Source organism: Malaclemys terrapin, chromosome 5, assembly GCF_027887155.1.
Source record: "Malaclemys terrapin pileata isolate rMalTer1 chromosome 5, rMalTer1.hap1, whole genome shotgun sequence".
Lineage (NCBI taxonomy): Eukaryota > Metazoa > Chordata > Testudines > Emydidae > Malaclemys > Malaclemys terrapin.
The window spans coordinates 63,516,493-63,537,727 of record NC_071509.1 but is presented as its reverse complement, the minus strand read 5'-3'; the positions used below and the strand labels follow the sequence as shown (position 1 = coordinate 63,537,727).

The following is a 21,235-nucleotide window of genomic DNA, read 5'->3' as shown; positions in this document are numbered from 1 at the left end:
ACTCTTTGCCAGGGGATGTTGTGAAGGCCAAAACTATGAGAGGGTTCAAAAAAGAATTAGATAAGTTCATGGAGGATAGATCCATCCATGGCTATTAGCTAGGATGGGCAGGGATGCAACTCCATGCTCAGAGTGTCCCTAGCTTCTGTTCGCCAGAAGCTGGGAGTGGATGAAAGGGAATAGATCACTTGATGATTGCCTGTTCTAACAGTTCATTCCGTCTGAAGCCCTTGGCATTGGCCACTGTCGGAACACAGGATGCTGGGCTAGATGGACTATTGGTCTGACCCAGTATGGCCGTTCTTATGGGAGAGTTGAACCAGGACTGCAGGAGTTTAAGATTCAAGCCCTATAATTCTTATAATGGTTTTGTTTGTGGGCCAGTTGTTTTGAAACAAAACCTGTGCTCTAGTTCCTAGGAGAATCTAACTGCATGAAAAGTTTGGTTTACTAAAATGAATCTGGGTTTGAGTTACAAAAGAACAACAAAAAGCTTTACCAAATGTAAAACATTCCAAATTTGTTATAGCCTTATAATTTCATCCTCCGCCCCAAAAACCAAAACAAACTTACTCTGGCCTGAATTGTAAGAAATCATAATGATTAATAAAAGGGGGAGTAGTGGGGAGAATGGGAAACTGGGGACGGTATGGGCTTTTTGTGATAAGGGTGTGTGTCAAATCTAGTTTATAAAGGTGAAATGATAGTAAAAGTTACAGTGTTTCAGAGTAGCAGCCGTGTTAGTCTGTATCCGCAAAAAGAAGAACAGGAGTACTTGTGGCACCTTAGAGACTAACAAATTTAAATTTGTTAGTCTCTAAGGTGCCACAAGTACTCCTGTTCTTCTTTTTTTAAAAGTTACAGTGGATTCTTCACTAAGGGCTTCATAATAAAGTGAGTTGAAATGAGCATGGTCGACACAGTTGAGGGAGTTCTACTATTGTATCCTATTATCTTCTCTCATCAAGGTCACCTTATGATGCAACCTCCAGTCTTATTGAGACGTAGACAGTAAATCCCCAAATCCTTCCTTTTCTTAAAATATATCCGTATTCTGTAAAACTTCTGGTCTTTCAGTTGGAAAATCAGTACTCACTGTGTTCCAAATGAAATAAAAGTATAATATTGGAAGGCTTACTCAACCTTAGCTATGGAAGACATTGTCTCTTTCTGATATGACACAGATGTAAACTATTATGGTTATAGTCTGTTTCATTGTGCCTTGTTAGAAACAGTGGTTCCTGTAAAACCTGTTGTTAACCATTCTAAAAGAAGGGTTATTCCCTCCTCGCAAAACAATACGCACGCACACACACACACACAGATTAAAATCCATCCAAAGAGAATTCACAGTGCGGGTCTCTCTCTCACTCACACACACCATGTGGGAATCTCCACAGGGAAACGTTCAGAGTTGCAGTTTGGTTAGAAGTGATTGTCATTGTTTAGTCATCAAATAAAAAATGAACATGCTACAAATATTATTAGGGATAACCATTGAACACTTTAATTTTTTTATGTGGAATGGAGCTTGAAAAGGAGAAAAGAATGAGGGAAGCAAAGATTTAAGCAATGCACAGAGAGGAAAGGAAGTTGGTGATGAGTGAGGAAGAGTGAGACGTGAAGATGTAGACTTTCAAAATGTAATCCTACCGGGACTTTGATGGTGTGATGGCATCCTACAGAGTTCCTCAGGCCATGGCCTGTGGGTCTAATTAGGAGGCTCAAGGCTGCTGCATCTTGAGAAGAACATTTTTCACATTCTGGTCATGTCTACGCTAACAATTTTTACCTGTTAGCAGTGGATGCAGCTTCACTGATGCTCTAACCAATGAAAGGGCTAATGCATTCAGGACACACGTTTGTTCTTACCATTGTGATGTGAAACCCTAGGATTTCTGATGGTAAAAATGTTTGTGCCCTGCCTATGCTAGCATTTAAGCAGCTGCTAGCACGAGTGCAGCTGCACCTGTCACTAATAAAGAATTTTAAAAAACAACAATACTGGTGTAGACTCTATTTGGGCTTGATCAGACTTGCACTGAAGTCAATGGCTACTGGATCAGACCCCTATGACTGTAGATAAGTCCTATTTCCTCTCTGAGATGGGGAAACAATATGTGAATTGTGAATTGTTTCACTAAAATCTCATTTGTGAGTACATGCTGCCCCCCCTTATTTTTTTTTTATTTTTTTTTGGATAGGCTGGTAAAGTCACCTTACTCTAACTCAGGGGTTGGTGTGCCAATTTTTAATGGCACGCTGCTGCCTGCCGGGGTCCCAGACGCCGGCCCTGCTCAGCCCGCTGCCAGCTGAGCGGGGCCGGCGGCCGGGTCCCCGGCAGGCAGCAGCGTGCCATTAAAAATCCTGCCCGGCCCGGCCCGCTCTTCTCCGCCCCTCCCGCCGGCATTTGCACATGCTTTGCTGACCTCTGTCACTTCCGGCGGGAGGTTGTTTCCGGGTTAGCATGTCTGGGAAGCGGCCCTGCCGGCGGGGGCAAGAAGAGGGACCCGGCTCCACAGGAGTCACAGAGCCTGTGAGGCTTGTAAGTGGGGAAGGGTCTTGGGTCCCAGCTGCGCCGTGCGCCCGCCTGCCCCGAGCATGGCCGGCCCCACTCCCTGGACTCAGGCAGGCTGCCCTGGGGTCGGAGCCCCGGTGCCTGGATGAGCTCGGCTCTGTACTGGGGCAGGCCGCAGCCCGAACCTGAGCCCGGGGGCTGTGGCTTGCCGCCTGCTGGACTCTGGGAACAGCTGGGTACGCCTCTTTCGCCACCCCAGGTCACTGGACCCCACTCCCCTCTGGCATTGAGGGCGGAACCCAGGAGTCTGCCCCCCACCCCCTCAAACAACTAGAGCCCAGCTGGAAACCTAGGACTCCAGAGTCCTCGCTCCCAGCACTCCTTCCCCGCGTGTCAGACACCAGCAGGAGTCCCAACTCCCACCCCGCTCCCCACCCTACCCCCCCCCACACGCCCCTAGCCCTCTGCTCTGACCCCTGCATCCCCCTCACACACACCCAACCCCCTGCACTGACCCCTGCACCCCCCCACGATCCCAGCCCTGACTCCAGCACCCCCAAACATACCCAGCCACCCCACACCCCATGTTCTGACTCCTGCATCCCCCACCACATCCCCACCCCTTGCACCAAATGGGAGCTCCTGCACCCCTCACACCAAATGGGAGCTGCCCAGGTAAGCACTCCACAGTCAAACCTTCTGCCCTAACCCTGAGCCCCCTCCTTCATTCTAGCTCCTGGCCAGACCCTACACCCCAACCTCCAGCCTGCTCCTTCACCCCCAGTCCTGTGCTCAGTGCACTCCCACCATCAGCTCAGTGCAGAGAGAGAGGAAGAAAATGGGCTAAAACCAGGGAGACGGTAGGTACCCATTCTATGTGGGCAGGGCCGGGACCCCAGACTGGCAGCGGGATGAGCAGCAGTGGGCTAAGCTGCTCAGCCCACTGCCGGTCTGGGGTTCTGGCCACTTGCCAGCCGGGGTCCTGGCCGCTGGTCCCACTCAGCGCCCGCTGCCGGCCTAGGTGAACAGAACTCCAGGTCGGCAGCAGACTGAGCAGGCTGGCGGCGTAAGATCGGCATTTTAATTTAATTTTAAATGAAGCTGCTTAAACATTTTGAAAACCTTGTTTACTTTACATACGACAATAGTTTAGTTATATAATATAGACAGAGAGAGACCTTTTAAAAAATGTTAAAATGTATTACCGGCATGCGAAACCTCAAATTAGAGTGGATAAATGAAGACTCGGCACACCGCTTCTGAAAGGTTGCCGACCCCTGCTCTAATTGCTGATACATACACAATATACTGACTTCAGTATTCTTCAGTAAGAAGTCTTATCTTGGTGTACTTCTGGCCCCCATCACTGCAGCATGAATTGTGAGCTTCCGAGAAATTTAATTTTCTGGGCTGCATGCACGCACACACACTCACTCTTATGATTTAGACATTTCTTCTAAGATTTAGTAGTGTTACTTCATGTTGCCACTCATGCTTCCAAGGACACATGTCCATCAGAATAGGATTACCTGTATGGTACGCCACGTGAAGTTATTTTCTGTTCTCTGAACTTTCTGTGTGGACGTTGGGGAGGAACGATGATTTTATGATTAAAGCAGAGCACTGGTACTTTGGAAATCAAGGTTGAAAGCGTAGGTCCTCCCACTTACAAGAGTCAAGTAGGAGAGTAGATTTTTTTCAAGCTGTTGTCTGCTGCTGCTGTTTAATTACTGGAGAGTTTGAGGATAGCATTATAGTAGATTTCTCAATCAAGGGTGCCTAGGCTAGGCAAATTTTGGGGATAATTTATTTAACTTTGAGTTAAGGATATCCTTGAAAAGTCATTCAAGCATTTGAGGTTATTTTTCCATGTCGTTTGGCAACTTTTCTTCTCCTTTCCTCCTGCTAGCCCCCTATATCAATCCTTAGCTTCTAATTATGAACAATAGGATAAGGTCCAGAATTTTTCAAGAAAAAAACCATTGCTTTAATTGCATTACTCTAATTTGTTTTTAGGTTAACAAAGCCTTTGTCATTCGCGGATTGTGTTGGTGATGAACTACCATGGGGATGGGAAGCTGCATATGATCCTCAGATTGGTGTCTACTATATCGATCACATAAACAGTAAGTGTTTTTGATCTGTTTTATTGATCATATGAGAAGGCTTAGCTGCATTAGACTTTCTTCTCCTAAAGGAGGAGTAGGAGTGGGGAAGGATTTTTTATGTAACTCATAGAAAGCCTGTTCAGTGCCTTGCTTAAAAAAACAGGTCCCTCCCTCACCCCAAAAACACAAACACACTTTCCTGTGAGTATGTATTTTTTTCTGAGAGTGATACTGGCTCAGAACTAATCAAAAGGCTCAGTCTTCTAAGAACTGCTGTGGAAGAAGTATACTGCTCAGATGTGTACAGTAAGTAGAGAAGGCTTAGTATTCTTAAATAAGCATCTGCTATAGGACTCAAATAATTGCCAATTGGAGATAATATAGGACATTTTGAGTCTTTTGAACATTCAGTAATTCACAGTAACAGAGGAAATCTTAGAAGAGGAATGAAACATCAGCTTCAATCTAATGGCAGATAGAACCAGTGAAGATTAGCTGGTGTTGGGTAGAAGTGCTTACTCAGTGTAATTTCCAAACGAGGACTGGCAAACATACTGTAGTTTTAAGAACAGCATTCTTTTAGAATAGATTCTATGCTGCAAATTATTTCATCTACAGTATTTTGGAAAAATAAAGCCATTGGAACTAATTCATCCTTCGTGTGACTCCACTGGCTGCATGCAATAGGCTCACTGTAGGGAGCTCTGTTGGTATAATAGAACAGTTACTCCTACCCCTTACATTTTCAGAGTTGCATTGGGTTTTGTGTCTAGATCTAGAAAATGTAGGAATCTAATGTATATCAGATTTGTATAGGTAAATAATTTTCCTGTAAGTATTTTGTCTTCTGTGCTTTTCCATTCCTAGATGTTCAATACTGAATGATGCCTTCAGCATTTTCACAAAAAGGCTCCTTAGAATCTAAAATGTGCATATTGTGCCATTTTAAAAGTCTCTTGTGTAACCAAGTAAAAGAAAGCAGAGATTTCTCACTTGTCTTTTATTATGATTTAAATATTCTAAATTAATATGTTACTATAAAAGTAGGGAAGTATTTTACCAAATCTGTTCTTTGGAAGCAAGGAAGGGGAAAAAATATGTTTCTAAAACTGAGCAACACTGTTGGAGCAAACTTGTCTTTTTCACATTCATTTCTCTCTTTCTAAGACTTTTGGCTTTGGTTGTTCATGTAATTAAAAAAAATCAGAATATGGAATTGTTAATGATTTTTAAAAAAACAGTGCCACTGAATCCAAATTAAATATACTTTGAGGGAATGCAAAATATTACTACTACAAATCGCATTATACAGCCCAGTGCACAGACTTGGGGTACATGTCAGGAATTTCAGTGTGAATGCTGATGTGTTCATAAACTTGGATTTTCAAAAATGACTAGTGAGATTTTGAGTGCTTTAGGTTTCTGGGTGCCTAATTTTCAAAAAGCTCGAATACCACCACTCTGAAAATCATGCTTCTTTTAAGGTATTTCAAGTTGGACACCAATTAACAATTGAGGCATTCAGAATTACTAGTCACTATTTAAAAATCTTCACCTTAAAAAAAAAAAATTTTCTTTTTATAATTTGTTTCTGTACATGGACAGAGGCCATGTTGTTTATAAGTGCTCCTTTGCACTTCCATGGAAACTTAGATGTGCATGGTTTTGCTTTAAAATTGTCACAGTAAGAATTCCTGAGACATGACTATTCCCACTTGCCAATTATAACAGGTTATAGAAGAATTGTGTGTTCCTCAGCTGTGTACATGCTTATACTTTCCTGTGACTGCAACAGAATAGAAGTATTTTTAGCTAACTTCCCTTTTTTGTAAGTGTATTTGATGGATGGTAATGAAATGCAGATAGGTTTGTTGGGTTTTTGTTTAGTTCAACTGTTTTTTTTACCCATTGTTTGGGAGTGAGAGATCTGACATGTACAGCTGTTTTATTAAATCTATGTTGCCTTGTAATTTCAGTGAAATTTATCAACTTTATGATATTTTGGACAGCAGTAGATGGTAACTATGTGGCATGTTTGAGGTGGTGTTCTGAAGAGAGCACTCTTTGTCTGAGTCGCTGGGAGGTAAGCAGCCTGTGATAAGGGTCAGAGGCAGGTCATTTGTCTAACATGCCAAACGTTGAGATTATATGAGCTTTAATTCGCCTGACTGGAATGAATGTGTTACTCTGATGTTTTTGAAATAAACAACGGTATGGGGTGGTTAATTGCAAAAAGTACCACCATCTTTCTAAAAAGCAACGTTTGCTTCTGTTTGCTGCGTCCTCGACAGATTGTTGGGCTGTACTGCCCAGAGTGGAATTCTTGAGTCTGTCTTAGAATGGTGGATAACCTTCCTTGTAGTTCTAGTTTATCTTCTGTTCTTTCATCCGTACTAATCATGGATTTTGTCTTTGTCATTCTCCAAGTGTCATATGATAAAAGAAATGCATTTTATGAAAGGGGGCGGGGGGAGAGAAGAAATCAGACACTGGCTAGTTGGGAGTAAAATTGGTCTCTGGCTAATAGGTGTGATAAACGGGGATAAAGACCCACCAATGACAATACCATGGGGCAGTGCCTTAGTAAAATTCCACAGGGAATGGAGAAAGTCACTGGGATTCCTACCAAGCTGCTGGCTGTGGAGTTTGTTTTGAAGTTCCACTTTAAGTAGGAGTAGGAGATGTCTGTTAAATGTGAATCCCCCAGCAGCTGAGAGAGAGAGTGCAATTTCTCCTATCCTGCCCCCTCTTGCTTCCTTTATTCTGCAGGCAGGAGGGAGTTGTCCACTGTTCTACTACCCATCCACCCTTTTTTTTGTTTTTCCTTGCATCATCCTGCTATTCTACCTGCTCACAGCTTTCCCCCAAATAAATTAATTTAACATGATTCTTGTCAGTTTCTCAGCTGCCCCCAGGGTTCTGAGTAACAGTAGTTCTGAGTAAGCAGCGACAAGATAGTGAGCACCTGTCTAGACAATGGGATGGTGTGTTTACCAACCAGAAGACAGTATTATACTAGTTCAAATAATAATGGTTTCTTTAACAGCTATAAAGGATGGGAAATTTACAGTGGGATTTTCAAAAGAGCTCAGTGTTGGCCTCAGTCTGCTCCCAGTGATGTCAATGGTAAAACTCCCACTGATTTCAATGGAAACAGTGCTATGTCGGTGTTGAACACTTATTAAAAAAAAGTCATGGGATTTTCAAAAAAACAGTTTAAACGCTACAAATATCGATGGCTTAGACCAGGAGTGGCCAACCTGAGCCTGAGAAGGAGCCAGAATTTACCAAAGTACATTGCCAAAGAGCCACAGTAATACGTCAGCAGCCCTACATCAGCTCCCCAACCCTGCTCCCAGTGCCTCTCACCAGCTGGCAGCCCCGCCGATCAGCACCTCCCGCTCCCTCCCCACACCTCGCGATCAGCTGTTTCATGATGTGCAGGAGGATGTGGGGGTGGAGAGGAACGAGGGCATGGCAGGCTCAGGGGAGGGAGCGGGAAGGGGTTGAGTGGGGGCAGGGCTTGTGGCAGACCCAGGGGTTGAGCAGTGAGCACCCCCGGCACATTGGAAAGTTGGCGCCTGTAGATCCAGCCCCGGAATCGGTGCCTATACAAGGAGCCGCATATTAACTGCTGAAGAGTCACAGGTTGGCCACCCTGGTTTAGACTTTTGTCTGCCGTGCTCTAGACATCTACTTGCTAGGAAGTATTGGGAAGCTGGAAATATTCCATACCAGTGGTGGGCAACCTGCGAGCTGTGCACTGCCCACCACTGCTCCATACTTTTAGATAGCAACAATTTTCACCAAAGTGTGTGTGTTTTTTTTTTTTAATTTTATTTTTTATTTTAATTAAAATTATTATTGAAATGGGTGAGATCAGGTTGGGAATATGTCATACTGCGTTTTTCTTTCTTGTGAGTGTGTTGTGTTTTTTTGCACACCCCTGACTGTTGTAGCTATGCCAATATAACTTTTGAGTTATTTTCAGACCAGGCCTCAGATGTTATGTACGATTGTAATAAATATAATAAACTCAGGTAGAAATAAGTTTTCCAATTTGTGTGTCCTTTTAACACCCAAAATTAGACACTGACATTGCCATAAACAGTGATGGATATGTGTGGGGTCATTTTGCCTCTTGTTTTCTACATCTACCTCCTGAAATTTTGGGATTAAAAGTGATTTTTCAGGTATCCTAACAGAAGAGTCCTCATTTCCTTCTTTCTTTCTGAAGTGACTGTATAAAGCATATTCCCTAAACTGAGTAGAAGTCAATTATTCCTGGGTGAATTCTGCACCAAAAAATTAAAAATTCTGTGTTTAAAAAATAATAATTCTGCGCACAATATTTTAAAATTTGCAAAATTCTGCATATTTTATTTGTCAAAATAACACAATATAATCATGCCAGTTTTTACATTATTTTAGTAATTTATTTCAAAATATCTATCAGCAAGTATGTCTGTAACAAAATAGACCAAAAAAAATATTTTGGTAATTTTTTAACAAATAGATTCCTTACTGGGCATATTAATACAGAGGTTTGAGTAATTCATTTAATTTACAATACAGAACTGTATTTCCTATACCTGTCAGAAGTAGTGCAAGGGCTTGTGAGTGTCAGGAGTAATGGAGGAGCTAAGGGAGAGGGAAGGAGCCTGGAGGGTTGTTGAGTGTGGGTGGAAGAAGTATAGGTTTTTCTGGGGGGAGGGCCAGGATTGTTGGGGAGCCTCCCCCATGCAGACCCTGGCTGATCCCAAGCCTCTCCCATTCACTCAGGCATAGGGTGACCAGACGTCCTGTTTTTAAAGGGACAGTCCCGTATTTAAGCCCTCCTGCAGATGTCCCAACTTTTTCTTAAAAATGGGCAAATTGTCCCATATTTTCTGTCTCTCTCCCCCTTGTTCCCCCCCTCAGTACTGGCAGGTCCTACTTCTGGCTGGATCCCTGCTTGCCAGCCACCCACCCACCAGCAGTGAATGGGGGTTCAGTGGCCGCCAATGAGTGTGGGTGTAGAAGGCTGGTGACAGAGCGAAGACGCAGCACGCAGGGCCAGCCGCTCTCCCTGCTGGTCCATCAGCGCAGCCCCCACTGTGTGCCAGCTCTAGAGCAGTAGGGCTCCATCCCCTGTCCCTTTTCTGGCCGGTGCTGGCTGCGTGCTGCAAGCTGCAGAGGCTGGTGTGTGCGGGAAGGCACCAGGCAGCAGAGGGTTACGTGTCGCCTCTGCTGCCCACGCATTGTCCTTACATGAATAATGTAGGTTATTTGCTGTGTTCAGAATTCGATAGCTGTTTTTTCCTGCAAGTGCCTTTTACTTTCAAATAGATGTAGTGTGTTTCAGCCACTTTTTATTTTCTTCCTTTCCCATTTATAAAAAAAATAATGGAGATATCCCATCTCCTAGAACTGGAAGGGACCTTGAAAGGTCATCGAGTCCAGCCCCCTGCCTTCACTAGCAGGACCAAGTACTGATTTTGCCCCAGATCCCTAAGTGGCCCCCTCAAGGATTGAACTCACAACCCTGGGTTTAGCAGGCCAATGCTCAAACCACTGAGCTATCCCTCCCCCCAATTTCTACAACTCTTCCCTAATTCTCTGAAAACTAGAGCTGGGCGGAGAGAGGCATTGTATTTCATGGGGGATTTTGATAGTATGAAAATTTTTGTTTCTTTTCGATTTGGAACTAAAAAAAAGTTCAGAATTTTCCACAAAAGGGGATGGAGCCCAGGCCCTGTGGGGCAGTCGCCGTGGAGAGCTGCCATACATACTGGAAACCCTGGAGTCCCTGACCCCAGAGCTCCCCTGGAGCCATGGACCCTGGAAGCCTAGGCTCCCTAGTAGCCCTCCAAGAACCATGCCTTGTTTCTCGAAAAAAGTTGTCAAAATCAAAGTCTCCAAAATGTTTAGATTTTGACAAATAACCTTGTCCTGTACATTCATGTGTGTGATTAAGTGATTGTAGCTAGACACGTCTATGCCATATGCAAAGCTAAAGATTATCTACTATATTTTCTTCTACCTTTTGGCTTTGGAATATGTGCTTAACCATCTCAGTGTTTGTGTGTAGTTGATTGTAATAGTGGGCATTACTGTATTAAAGAAAGGAAACCCTCTTTTTAAGGGGGGGGAAAGCCTTGCTACGTTTTTTTTTTTTTTTTTTTAATCTGGAAAAGTAATAACAAATATCTTAAAGCAATTAAAAAAATCCCTTCCACTCTGATCTTGGAGAAGAGCAAATATTTGATGTATAAATAATCGCTGTAATATGCAATACCACAAGCCTGGGACAGTTTCACAACACAAGAGAGGTGGAGCCCAGGAAGAGTTGTGTTAGTTAATTGTTTACAAGTAGAATGGAAAGCAATCCATTGTACGTGCTTAGAGTATTATGTAATATAAGTTCCAATCCATTGTATGTCTTCCTCTTCTCTCATAATTCCCTACACAGATTTGTTACACCTCTACATGCCAAAAAGTATTTCTATCTAAGTCACTTTTCCTCCTATTCTGGAAGCATGGAATGTGCAACGTATAGGTCCTTTCAGTCTCGATTCATCGATAGGGAATAAGAGAATAAAAAGAGTATGGCAGAAGGGAGATAGAGAGGAAGAAAACAGACAGGGATGGTGCCCCTACTCCTGATCCCTTGCACTCTGAATGTAAAACTCAGTGGAGTTGATCATTCCATCCTCCTGCTGCCTCCTTCATGCAGTTTCAGTCACTGTTGGCTTGGCTAAACTACTTGACAGCAGTAACTCAATCTGCAATGTCATGGCAACAGGATCTCAGCTCTTGTCACATTTGTCCAGGCTCTGGCACCAGCTTATGCCTGGGACTGGTTTGCCGACTGTATGGAGCCTTGCTGATAGGATCACTTTTCTCTCTCCACCAGCCTGGTGCTAATGCATCCACTTCAGGGAAAAGCTATTGTGGGACAGAGGCAGGAATCTTGGAAAGTGAAAAAATACACATATTCTATAATGAGTTTTCAGGTTTTCACATCTTTTATTTCTGGTAGTCCTAGTAAAAGAATTCTCTGTTGCTTGAAGTATGTGTTCTTGTTTTGAGACCCCACCGAGGGCTGGATCCTGTAAAGCCTAGTGCTTGAAGTGTCTATAGTGCTTGCCTCTGAACTCGTGTTCCTAGAGCCCTGTTACCAGACATGGAGAGAGGACTGGTACACCACAACCTCAGTGACATGGTTTTGTTCCATCATTCCTAGTAGAAATCTTTGAGTATAAACATCCTGAGAAAAAGGGGTGTGTGAGAGTATGAGTGAATTGTTTTAAGTTTATGGGAAGTTGAAGAAAATGGCTGGAGGAGAGGAGACTTGTTTTATCTGCAGGTTCCTAACAGAATGAAGAAGAAAAGGGAAAAATGCTCTGAACACTTTCTCTGCAATCTAATGCTCCATGTTCTCCTTATAAATCATAAACTTCCCCATCCATAAAACTGGTGGAATGTGAATTTCTTTTTGTGTGTGACATTTTTATCATTGAGGGATATACTCCTCTACTTCATCTTCTGAATTTTAGATAACTTTGAAACCATATTATGTGTTATGACTGTGTGATCTTGAAGGGCCACAGGGTTTTGTCAAACCCACTGCCTCTGTAACATACTCTGTTTATCTTCTTCTTCAGATACCCAATGAGCAAATGTATCAAATGGAAATGATTTCTTTTGAATCCTTTCTCAAAAGTGTAGTTGGGAATCTTTTTTTGTGGCTCAAGTTTGAATTGTGCAGGATTTCACAATGTCAATATTGCTTACAGAAAGCTTTTGGAATGTAAACTATAGTGTTCAATATTGTCTAGTAGCATGTTTTTACTCTTGCTGATCTACCTGAAACTAATGCAGGTGTTTTTTTTTTTGTTTTTTTTTTTGTTTTAACTTTTCATTAAGGCTTCCATCTCAGTTACATGTAATGATTATTTTGTCAGCTTAGCTGAGTTGAGAAATATTTGAACACTATTTTAAAAAAAAGATACTATGTATTTTTGTCTGATAAACAAATCTACCGGAAATGTTAATCATCCCCTTGAATGCTGTGCTCATGTGTCGGTATATCAGGCACGGACGGCCCTACGTGCTCTCTCAGTTCCTTCTTACCACCCTTGTAGTTAGTCGCGTGCCTTTCCTTGCATAGCAAGGGCTAGCGGTTTCATCTCTACTGACTTCGAGCTTTAGGGCCTTGTAAATAGTTTGTTTATAGTAGTCGTAGTTGTTAAGTATAGTTAGAGTCCCAGTGCGGACTTCGCCCCAGGTGGGGTATTCTCCGATCTCCCAGGTTTAAACCCTGAGCGGACTGTAACAGGCCTGTGCCTGTAAGTGACCCCCATAGCAGCTGCCTCAAGTACTTGGGGAATCACACGTGAAGAACAAGTGCTGTATTTGTAAAATCTTTCAGCCCAGGACTCAGAGGGAGTGGGATAGTCATTTTGAGGGCTCTGCTCATGGAGTCTGCCCTTCATCCAGCTTCTGAGCAGTCCCACCAAGACTTGCCAAGTACCTCGGCCTCTGTGCGCAGTACGACTCCAGCATCGGGCTCCGCCCGGCACCACTCCCTGTCACGTGTGTCCAAAAATAAATCAAGGAAGTACGACACCCCAGCAGCAGGTAAGAAGAGCCATAGGTCATCGGGCAAGAGACCCAATTCGGGCCACCCAGCCACTCCGTAGCCACGTGAACATGCCTCCCTGGTTGTGTAATATACTGGAGTGACTTAATCTTCAGGTGACATTTTTTTCTCCTAGGTGAATTGTATAATTCTGTGAGTCTGTACTTTACTCTTGGTACTCATGTCCACCTGAAGCAACAATCTACCATCTCTCTGGTATTTTCTTCTGGGAGCCCTAGAAATCTCTCATCTTCTACCTACACAGCATCCCTCCTCCATGACTAATTGCCATATCTTTGGCCAAGGAGAGCTGCATGTGTTTCACACTGGAGCAAGTCAACATTGCTACTTGAGTCTACCAGAGGAGATGCTGAAAATTTATTGCTTCCATAGCATTGCTATTCCTGGAATAAAAACATCCAATTCTCTCCTGTCTACTGTTACACTGTGCTTCTGGTAGGTTGTAAGATTTCAGTATTATTTATTTTCTAGAAGTATGATCTGCTGAAGATAAGGTCATTTCCTTTTGTTAAAGACTTTTTTTTTTTTAAACCAAGACTTGGCAGAGTTACTTTGTAGCAAACAAGAACATAAATATCTGAAATGAACTAATGAAAAATTGAAATACCTTGTGTCCTATGAAGCATTTTGTTTCCCATGCACATGTAATGTGTTGTACTGAAGGTTTTCTGTTTTCCTTCTGGTTACAGCTTTCTTCAAGAGCAGTTTAACATAATTTTAAAAAGTCTTAGTGTGTTGGCACTGAATTATTATTTGGCCCAAATTCTTATCCCAGATTAAGTGTTTTGAACCTTGACTGCTGTTGGCCATGAATCTTGGTGTCCCCACTTTGGTGTTAGCACTAAAAGTTATAGTAAAAAACAAAACTGTACATAAGAGATATAATAATTCTAGTGCTCAGGAATTTTCTTGGGCAAAACATAGCATCTTGCTATTTGTGTAATTCTCCCAGTAGAAACCATAAATGTTGGTTTTTCATTTTATAGAATTTTATAGAAGTATGGTGCATCTCACAGATCTTGAATATTGGGGAAGTAAGGTCCCCAGTTGTTCTTGTTATTAAATAAATAAATATACAAACTGTCCACCTGAAATAGCTTATAATTGAAGCACACTGATTTTAATAAAGATTTCTTAGAAAAATTGATTTAACTTTACAATGTGCAATTGACTTTGCCAAATGAAACTAAAAACAAATTGTCCGGTTAATTTTAGTTGGTATACAATGATCCTACATTCAGACTTTGTCTCTGCAGCACATATTTTGCAATATTATGGATTCTGCATTTGTGTCATAATTAAATAAGTGAAATTAACACTAGAAGTAAGATAAAGGGTTTTTTATCTAAGCAATGTTTTTTGTCCCTTCCCTCACATATTCCTTGAGAAGTCTGGTGTCATGTGAATGCTTCTTAGAACCAGAAAAACTATTAAAAATAAAATACATCTAGGGATACATTTTTGTTCATGTTTAGTTGTGCCATTAGTACATTTATTTTATGTATTTCCTGTGCCATAAACTGGCTTCATAACTTTCTTTGCAAAAAAACCAAATGAATATGATGGTGACCAGCTAGCCATCATAGAATCATACAAATGTAGGGCTGGAAGGGTCCTTGACAAGCCATCTGATCCACTCCTCTGCCCTGAGGCAAGAACAAGTAAACTTAGATCATCCTTGGCAGGCGTTTGTCTAACGTGTTCTTAAAAACCTCCAGTGACGGGGATTCTACAACCTCCCTAGGAAGCCTATTCCAGACTTATCCCTGGTCTACACTAGGAATTGACATCGGTACAGCTACGTCTCTCAGGGTATGTCTACACTACGAAATTAGTTCGAATTTATAGAAGCCGGTTTTATAGAAATCGGTTGTATACAGCCGATTGTGTGTGTCCCCACATAAAATGCTCTAAGTGCTCTAGTCGGCGGACCGCGTCCACAGTACCGAGGCTAGCGTTGACTTCCGGAGCATTGCACTATGGGTAGCAATCCCACAGCTATCCCACAGTTCCCGCAGTCTCCGCCGCCCATTGGAATTCTGGGTTGAGATCCCAATGCCCAGATGATGCAAAACAGTGTCACGGGAGGTTCTGGGTACATGTCGTCAGGCCCCTCCCCCTCCGTCACAGCAACGGCAGACAATAGATTCGCGCCTTTTTACCTGGATTACCTGTGCAGACAACATACCACGGCAAGCATGGAGCCCGTTCAGGTCCCCGTCACCATATGTCATCTGGGTGCCAGCAGACGTGGGACTGCATTGCTACACAGCAGCAGCAGCTAACTGCCTTTTGGCGGTAGACGGTGCAGCATGACTGGTAGCCTTCATCGGCGATCTGGGTGCTGGCAGCTGTGGGGCTGGCAGCCGTAGGGCTGCATTGCACCAGCCCCTTGCCTTTTGGCAGTAGATGGTGTATTACGACTGGTAACCGTCCTATTACAAGTTGGGTCATCGCACATTAGCAGAATCTTCCCTGAGCAGCAGATTGTGCAATAGGCCTGAAGGCCATCGTAATACACTAACTGCCAAGCGCCCAGTATTTGCTGCCAAGCACCCAGAAAGATGCCGAGGGCTATCAGTCACGCTGCACCGTCGTCTTAAGATGTAAAAAATAGATTTGCTTTGTATTCATTTGCTTCCCCCTCCCTCCGTCAAATCAACGGCCTGCTAAACCCAGGGTTTTCAGTTTAATCTTTGGGGGGACCATTCTGTGTGTCAGTTGTTGGTGTTTCTCCCTGATGCACAGCCACCGTTCTTGATTTTAATTCCCTGTACCTGTACACCATGTCGTCACTCGGCCCGCCCTCCCTCCCGCCCTCCCTCCTTCCCCTGGTCCGTCAGATACTAGTTTCGCGCCTTTTTTCAGACCAGGCGCCATAGCTAGCACTGGGATCATGGAGCCCGCTCAGATCACCGCGGCAATTATGAGCACTATGAACACCACGCGCATTGTCCTGGAGTATATGCAGAGCCAGGACATGCCAAGGCGAAACTCAGACCAGCCGAGGAGGCGATTGCAGCGCGGCGAAGAGAGTGATGAGGAAATTGACATGGACATAGACCTCTCACAAGGCACAGGCCCCAGCAATGTGGAAATCATGGTGTCACTGGGGCAGGTTCATGGCATGGAACGCCGATTCTGGGCCCGGGAAACAAGCACTGAGAGTAGTTCAAATGAAATGTCACTCAAATTTAAAAAAAAAGTGAAAATCCTCAGTTTTACTTCCCGGACCAGAAAGTAACCGTTGGGGATGTTGAAATGCCTATCGTGATCCTTGGGGACCCAGCCTACCCCTTAATGCCATGGCTCATGAAGCCGTACACAGGCAGCCTGGACAGTAGTCAGGACCTGTTCAACTACAGGCTGAGCAAGTGCCGAATGGTGGTGGAATGTGCATTTGGATGTTTAAAAGCGCGCTGGCGCAGCTTACTGACTCGCTCAGACCTGAGCGAAAAGAATATCCCCGCTGTTATTGCTGCTTGCTGTGCGCTCCACAATATCTGTGAGAGTAAGGGGAAGACATTTATGGCGGGGTGGGAGGTTGAGGCAACTCGCCTGGCCGCTGATTACGCGCAGCCAGACACCAGGGCGGTTAGAGGAGCACAGCAGGGCGCGGTGCGCATCAGAGAAGCTTTGAAAATGAGTTTTGTGACTGGCCAGGCTACTGTGTGAAAGTTCTGTTTGTTTCTCCTTGATGAACCCTCCAAACCCCCCCCCCCCCCCCCCGACCCGGTTCACTCTACTTCCCTGTAAACCAACCACCCCACCCCACCCTCCCCTCCCCAATTCGAGCACCGCTTGCAGAGGCAATAAAGTCATTGTTTTTTCACATTCATGCATTCTTTATTAGTTCCTCACAGAAGTAGGGGGATAATTGCCAAGGTAGCCTGGGATGGGTGGGGGAGGAGGGATGGAAAAGGACACACTGCATTTTAAAACTTTAACTCTTACTGAAGGCCAGCCTTCTGATGCTTGGGCGATCATCTGGGGTGGAGTGACTGGGTGGCCGGAGGCCCCCCCACCGTGTTCTTGGGCGTCTGGGTGAGGAGGCTATGGAACTTGGGGAGGAGGGCTGTTGGTTAAACAGGGGCTGTAGCGGCGGTCTCTGCTCCTGCTGCCTTTCCTGCAGCTCAACCATACGCTCCAGCATATGAGTTTGATGCTCCAGCAGACGGAGCATTGACTCTTGCCGTCTGTCTGCAAGCTGACGCCACCTATCATCTTCAGCCCGCCACTTGCTTTTTTCATCCCGCCATTCAGCCCGCCACCTCTCCTCTCATTCATATTGTGCTTTTCTCATGTCCGACATTGACTGCCTCCACGCATTCTGCTGTGCTCTATCAGCGTGGGAGGACATCTGCAGCTTCGTGAACATATCGTCCCGCGTCCTACATTTTCTCTTTCTAATGTTCACTAGCCTCTGCGAAGGAGAAACATTTGCAGCTGGTGGAGGAGAAGGGAGAGGTGGTTAAAAAAGACACATTTTAGAGAACAATGGGTACATGGTCATTACAAGGTCGCATTTTTCCTCTGCCTGCCGGTTTGGTATGAGAGATCACTCACGCAGTGCCCCAGGCAACATATTTCGGCTTGCAGGCAGCCATGGTAAGCCACAGTGTTTTGGCTTTTTTAACCTTCTTAACATGCGGGAAAGGTTTCAAACAGCAGCGCATTTCCCATATCAAGGATGAATTGGGTTGGCCATTTAAAATGGGTTTTCAATGTAAAAGGAGGGGCTGCGGTTTCCAGGTTAACATGCGGCACAAACCCAAGTAAACCACCCCCCCACACACACACACGATTCTCTGGGATGATCACTTCACCCCTCCCCCACCGCGTGGTTAACAGCGGGGAACATTTCTGTTCAGAAGAGCAGGAACGGGCACCTCTGAATGTCCCCCTTAATAAAATCACCCCATTTCAACCAGGTGATCGTGAATGATATCACTCTCCTGAGGATAACAAAGAGAGATAAGGAATGGATATTGTCTGCATGCCAGCAAACACCGGGACCATACGCTGCCATGCTTTGTTATGCAATGATTCCAGACTACGTGCTACTGTCCTGGCGTGGTAAAGTGTCCTACCATGGCGGACGGGATAAGGCAGCCCTCCCCAGAAACCTTTTGCAAAGGCTTTGGGAGTACATGAAGGAGAGCTTTCTGGAGATGTCCCTGGAGGATTTCCGCTCCATCCCCATACACGTTAACAGACTTTTCCAGTAGATGTACTGGCCGCGATTGCCAGGGCAAATTAATCATTAAACACGCTTGCTTTTAAACCATGTGTAATATTTACAAATATTTACAAAGGTACACTCACCAGAGGTCTCCTGTGTGCCCTGAGGGTCTTGGGTGAGTTCGGGGGTTACTGGTTCCAGGTCCAGGGTCACAAACATATCCTGGCTGTTGGGGAAACCGGTTTCTCCGCTTCCTTGCTGCTGTGAGCTACCTACAGTACCTCCATCCTCATCTTCCTCGTTCCCCGAACTGTCTTCCCTGTGTGTTTCTCCATTGACGGAGTCATAGCACACGGTTGGGGTAGTGGAGGCTGCACCCCCTAGAATGGCATACAGCTCCGCGTAGAAGCGGCAAGTTTGCGGCTCTGCCCCGGACCTTCCATTTGCTTCTCTGGCTTTGTGGTAAGCTTGCCGTAGCTCCTTAACTTTCACGCGGCACTGCTGTGTGTCCCTGTTATGGCCCCGGTCCTTCATGGCCTTGGAGACCTTTTCTAATACTTTGCCATTTCTTTTACTGCTACGGAGTTCAGCTAGCACTGATTCATCTCCCCATATGGCGAGCAGATCCCGTACCTCCCGTTCGGTCCATGCTGGAGCTCTTTTGCGATCCTGGGACTCTATCACGGTTACCTGTGCTGATGAGCTCTGCGTGGTCACCTGTGCTCTCCACGCTGGGCAAACAGGAAATGAAATTCAAACGTTCGTGGGTCTTTTCCTGTCTACCTGGTCAGTGCATCTGAGTTGAGAGTGCTGTCCAGAGCGGTCACAATGAAGCACTGTGGGATAGCTCCCCGAGGCCAATAACGACGAATTCCATCCACACTACCCCAATTCCGACCCGCAAAGGCCAATTTTATCGCTAATCCCCTCGTAGAAGGTGGTGTAAAGAAACCGGTTTAAAGGGCCCTTTAAGTTGAAAGAAAGGGCTTCGTTGTGTGGACATCCAGGCTTAATTCGATTTAACGCTGCTAAAGTCGACCTAAACCCGTAGTGTAGACCAGGCCTCAGGGGTGTGGAAAAACCATACCTTTGAGACGTAGCTACATTGACCTAACCCCGCAGTGTAGATAGTGCTGGATGGATGGAAGAATTCTCCCTTTGACCTAGCTACTGCCTCTTGGAGAGGTGGATTACCTACACTGACAGAGAAGCCCTCCCTGTTGGCATGGGTACTGTCTGCACTGATGTGCTACAGCTGTGCAGCTGCAGTGGTGCAAGTGCTCCGCAGTAGTGTTTTAAGTGTAGGCATATCCTTAACTACTCTTAAAGTAAGAGTTTTTCCTACTATCTAACCTAAATCTCCCTAGCTGCAGATTAAACCCATTGTGTCTTGTCCTACCTTCAGTGGACCTATAAAACAGTTAACTGTCCTCTTTATAATAGGTCTTAACATATTTAGAGACTGTCTCAGTCTTTTCTTAAGACTAATCATGCCCAGTTTTTAACCTTTGTTTTTAACCTTTCTTCATAGGTTAGGTTTTCTAAACCTTTTGTCATGTTTGTTGCTGTCCTCTGAACTCTCCAGTTTGTCTACATCTGGTGCCCACACTGTGGGGTGTGCCCCTGTAAGGGGATGGGGAGGAACATTTGAGGGGGCGTGGTGGGGCCCAGGCTCTGCCTGCAGCTCCATTTTGGCTCTGCCCCCAGCTGCAGCACCGGCCCTGGCCTTGACGCCTGTCTCCCTTCCACAGCCCCAGCTGCAGCTCCAGCTCTGGCTCCTGGCCGTCACTCCTGGCTGTGGCTCCGCTTCCAGGGAAGCACAGACCGGGTAAGGGTGGGACATGACCCAAAAAGTCTGGGGACCACTGGTCTACATCTTTCTTAAAGTCTGGTGATCAAAACTGGAAATAGTACTCCAACTGAGGCCTCACTAGTGCTGAGCAGAGCAGCACCATCACCCCCCGTGTCTGACATGGATCAGTCCAGTTAGCACTCCCCAGAACATTAGCCTTTTTTTCACAACAATTTGACATTATTGACTCTTATTCCATTTGTGATAATTATAATCCCTGAATCTTTTCAACAGTACTACCATCTAGCCAGCTATTCCACATTTAAAGCTATGCATCTGAAATTTCATTCCTAACTGAATTCCTTTGCATTTATCTTCATTGGATTTCATCTTGTTGATTTCAGACTAATTCTTCTATTTCATAGAATCATAGAATATCAGGGTTGGAAGAGACCTTAGGAGGTCATCTAGTCCAACCCCCTGCTCAAAGCAGGATCAACACCAACTAAATCATCCCAGCCAGGGCTTTGTCAAGCTGGGCCTTAAAAACCTCTAAGGAAGGAGATTCCACCACCTCCCTAGGTAACCTATTCCAGTGCTTCACCACCCTCCTAGTGAAATAGGGTTTCCTAATATCCCACCTAGACCTCCTCCACTGCAACTTGAGACCAGTGCTCCTTGTTCTGTCATCTGCCAGCACTGAGAACTGCCAAGTTCCATCCTCTTTGGAACACCCCTTCAGGTAGTTGAAGGCTGCTATCAAATCTCCCCCCTGCCCCCCCGCTCTTCTCTTCTGCAGACTAAACAAGTCCAGTTCCCTCAGCCTCTCCTCGTAAGTCATGTGCCCCAGCCCCCGATCATTTTTGTTGCCCTCTGCTGGACTCTCTCCAATTTTTCCACATCCTTTTTGTAGTGGGGGCCCCAAAACTGGACGCAGTACTCCAGATGTGGCCTCATCAGTGCCAAATAGAGGGGAATAATCACTTCCCTT

At 44.9% G+C, this 21,235-nt stretch overlaps 1 protein-coding gene across 1 annotated transcript in view; it reads left to right on the top strand.

The window, feature by feature from the left end:
- Positions 1-21,235, top strand: part of WWC2 (WW and C2 domain containing 2) — a 159,085-nt gene that overhangs the window by 48,385 nt on the left and 89,465 nt on the right. Inside the window, exon 2 of the mRNA XM_054030334.1 lies at positions 4,535-4,644. Coding sequence (XP_053886309.1) covers positions 4,535-4,644 — 110 coding nt within the window. The remainder of the gene's footprint in view (positions 1-4,534; positions 4,645-21,235) is intronic.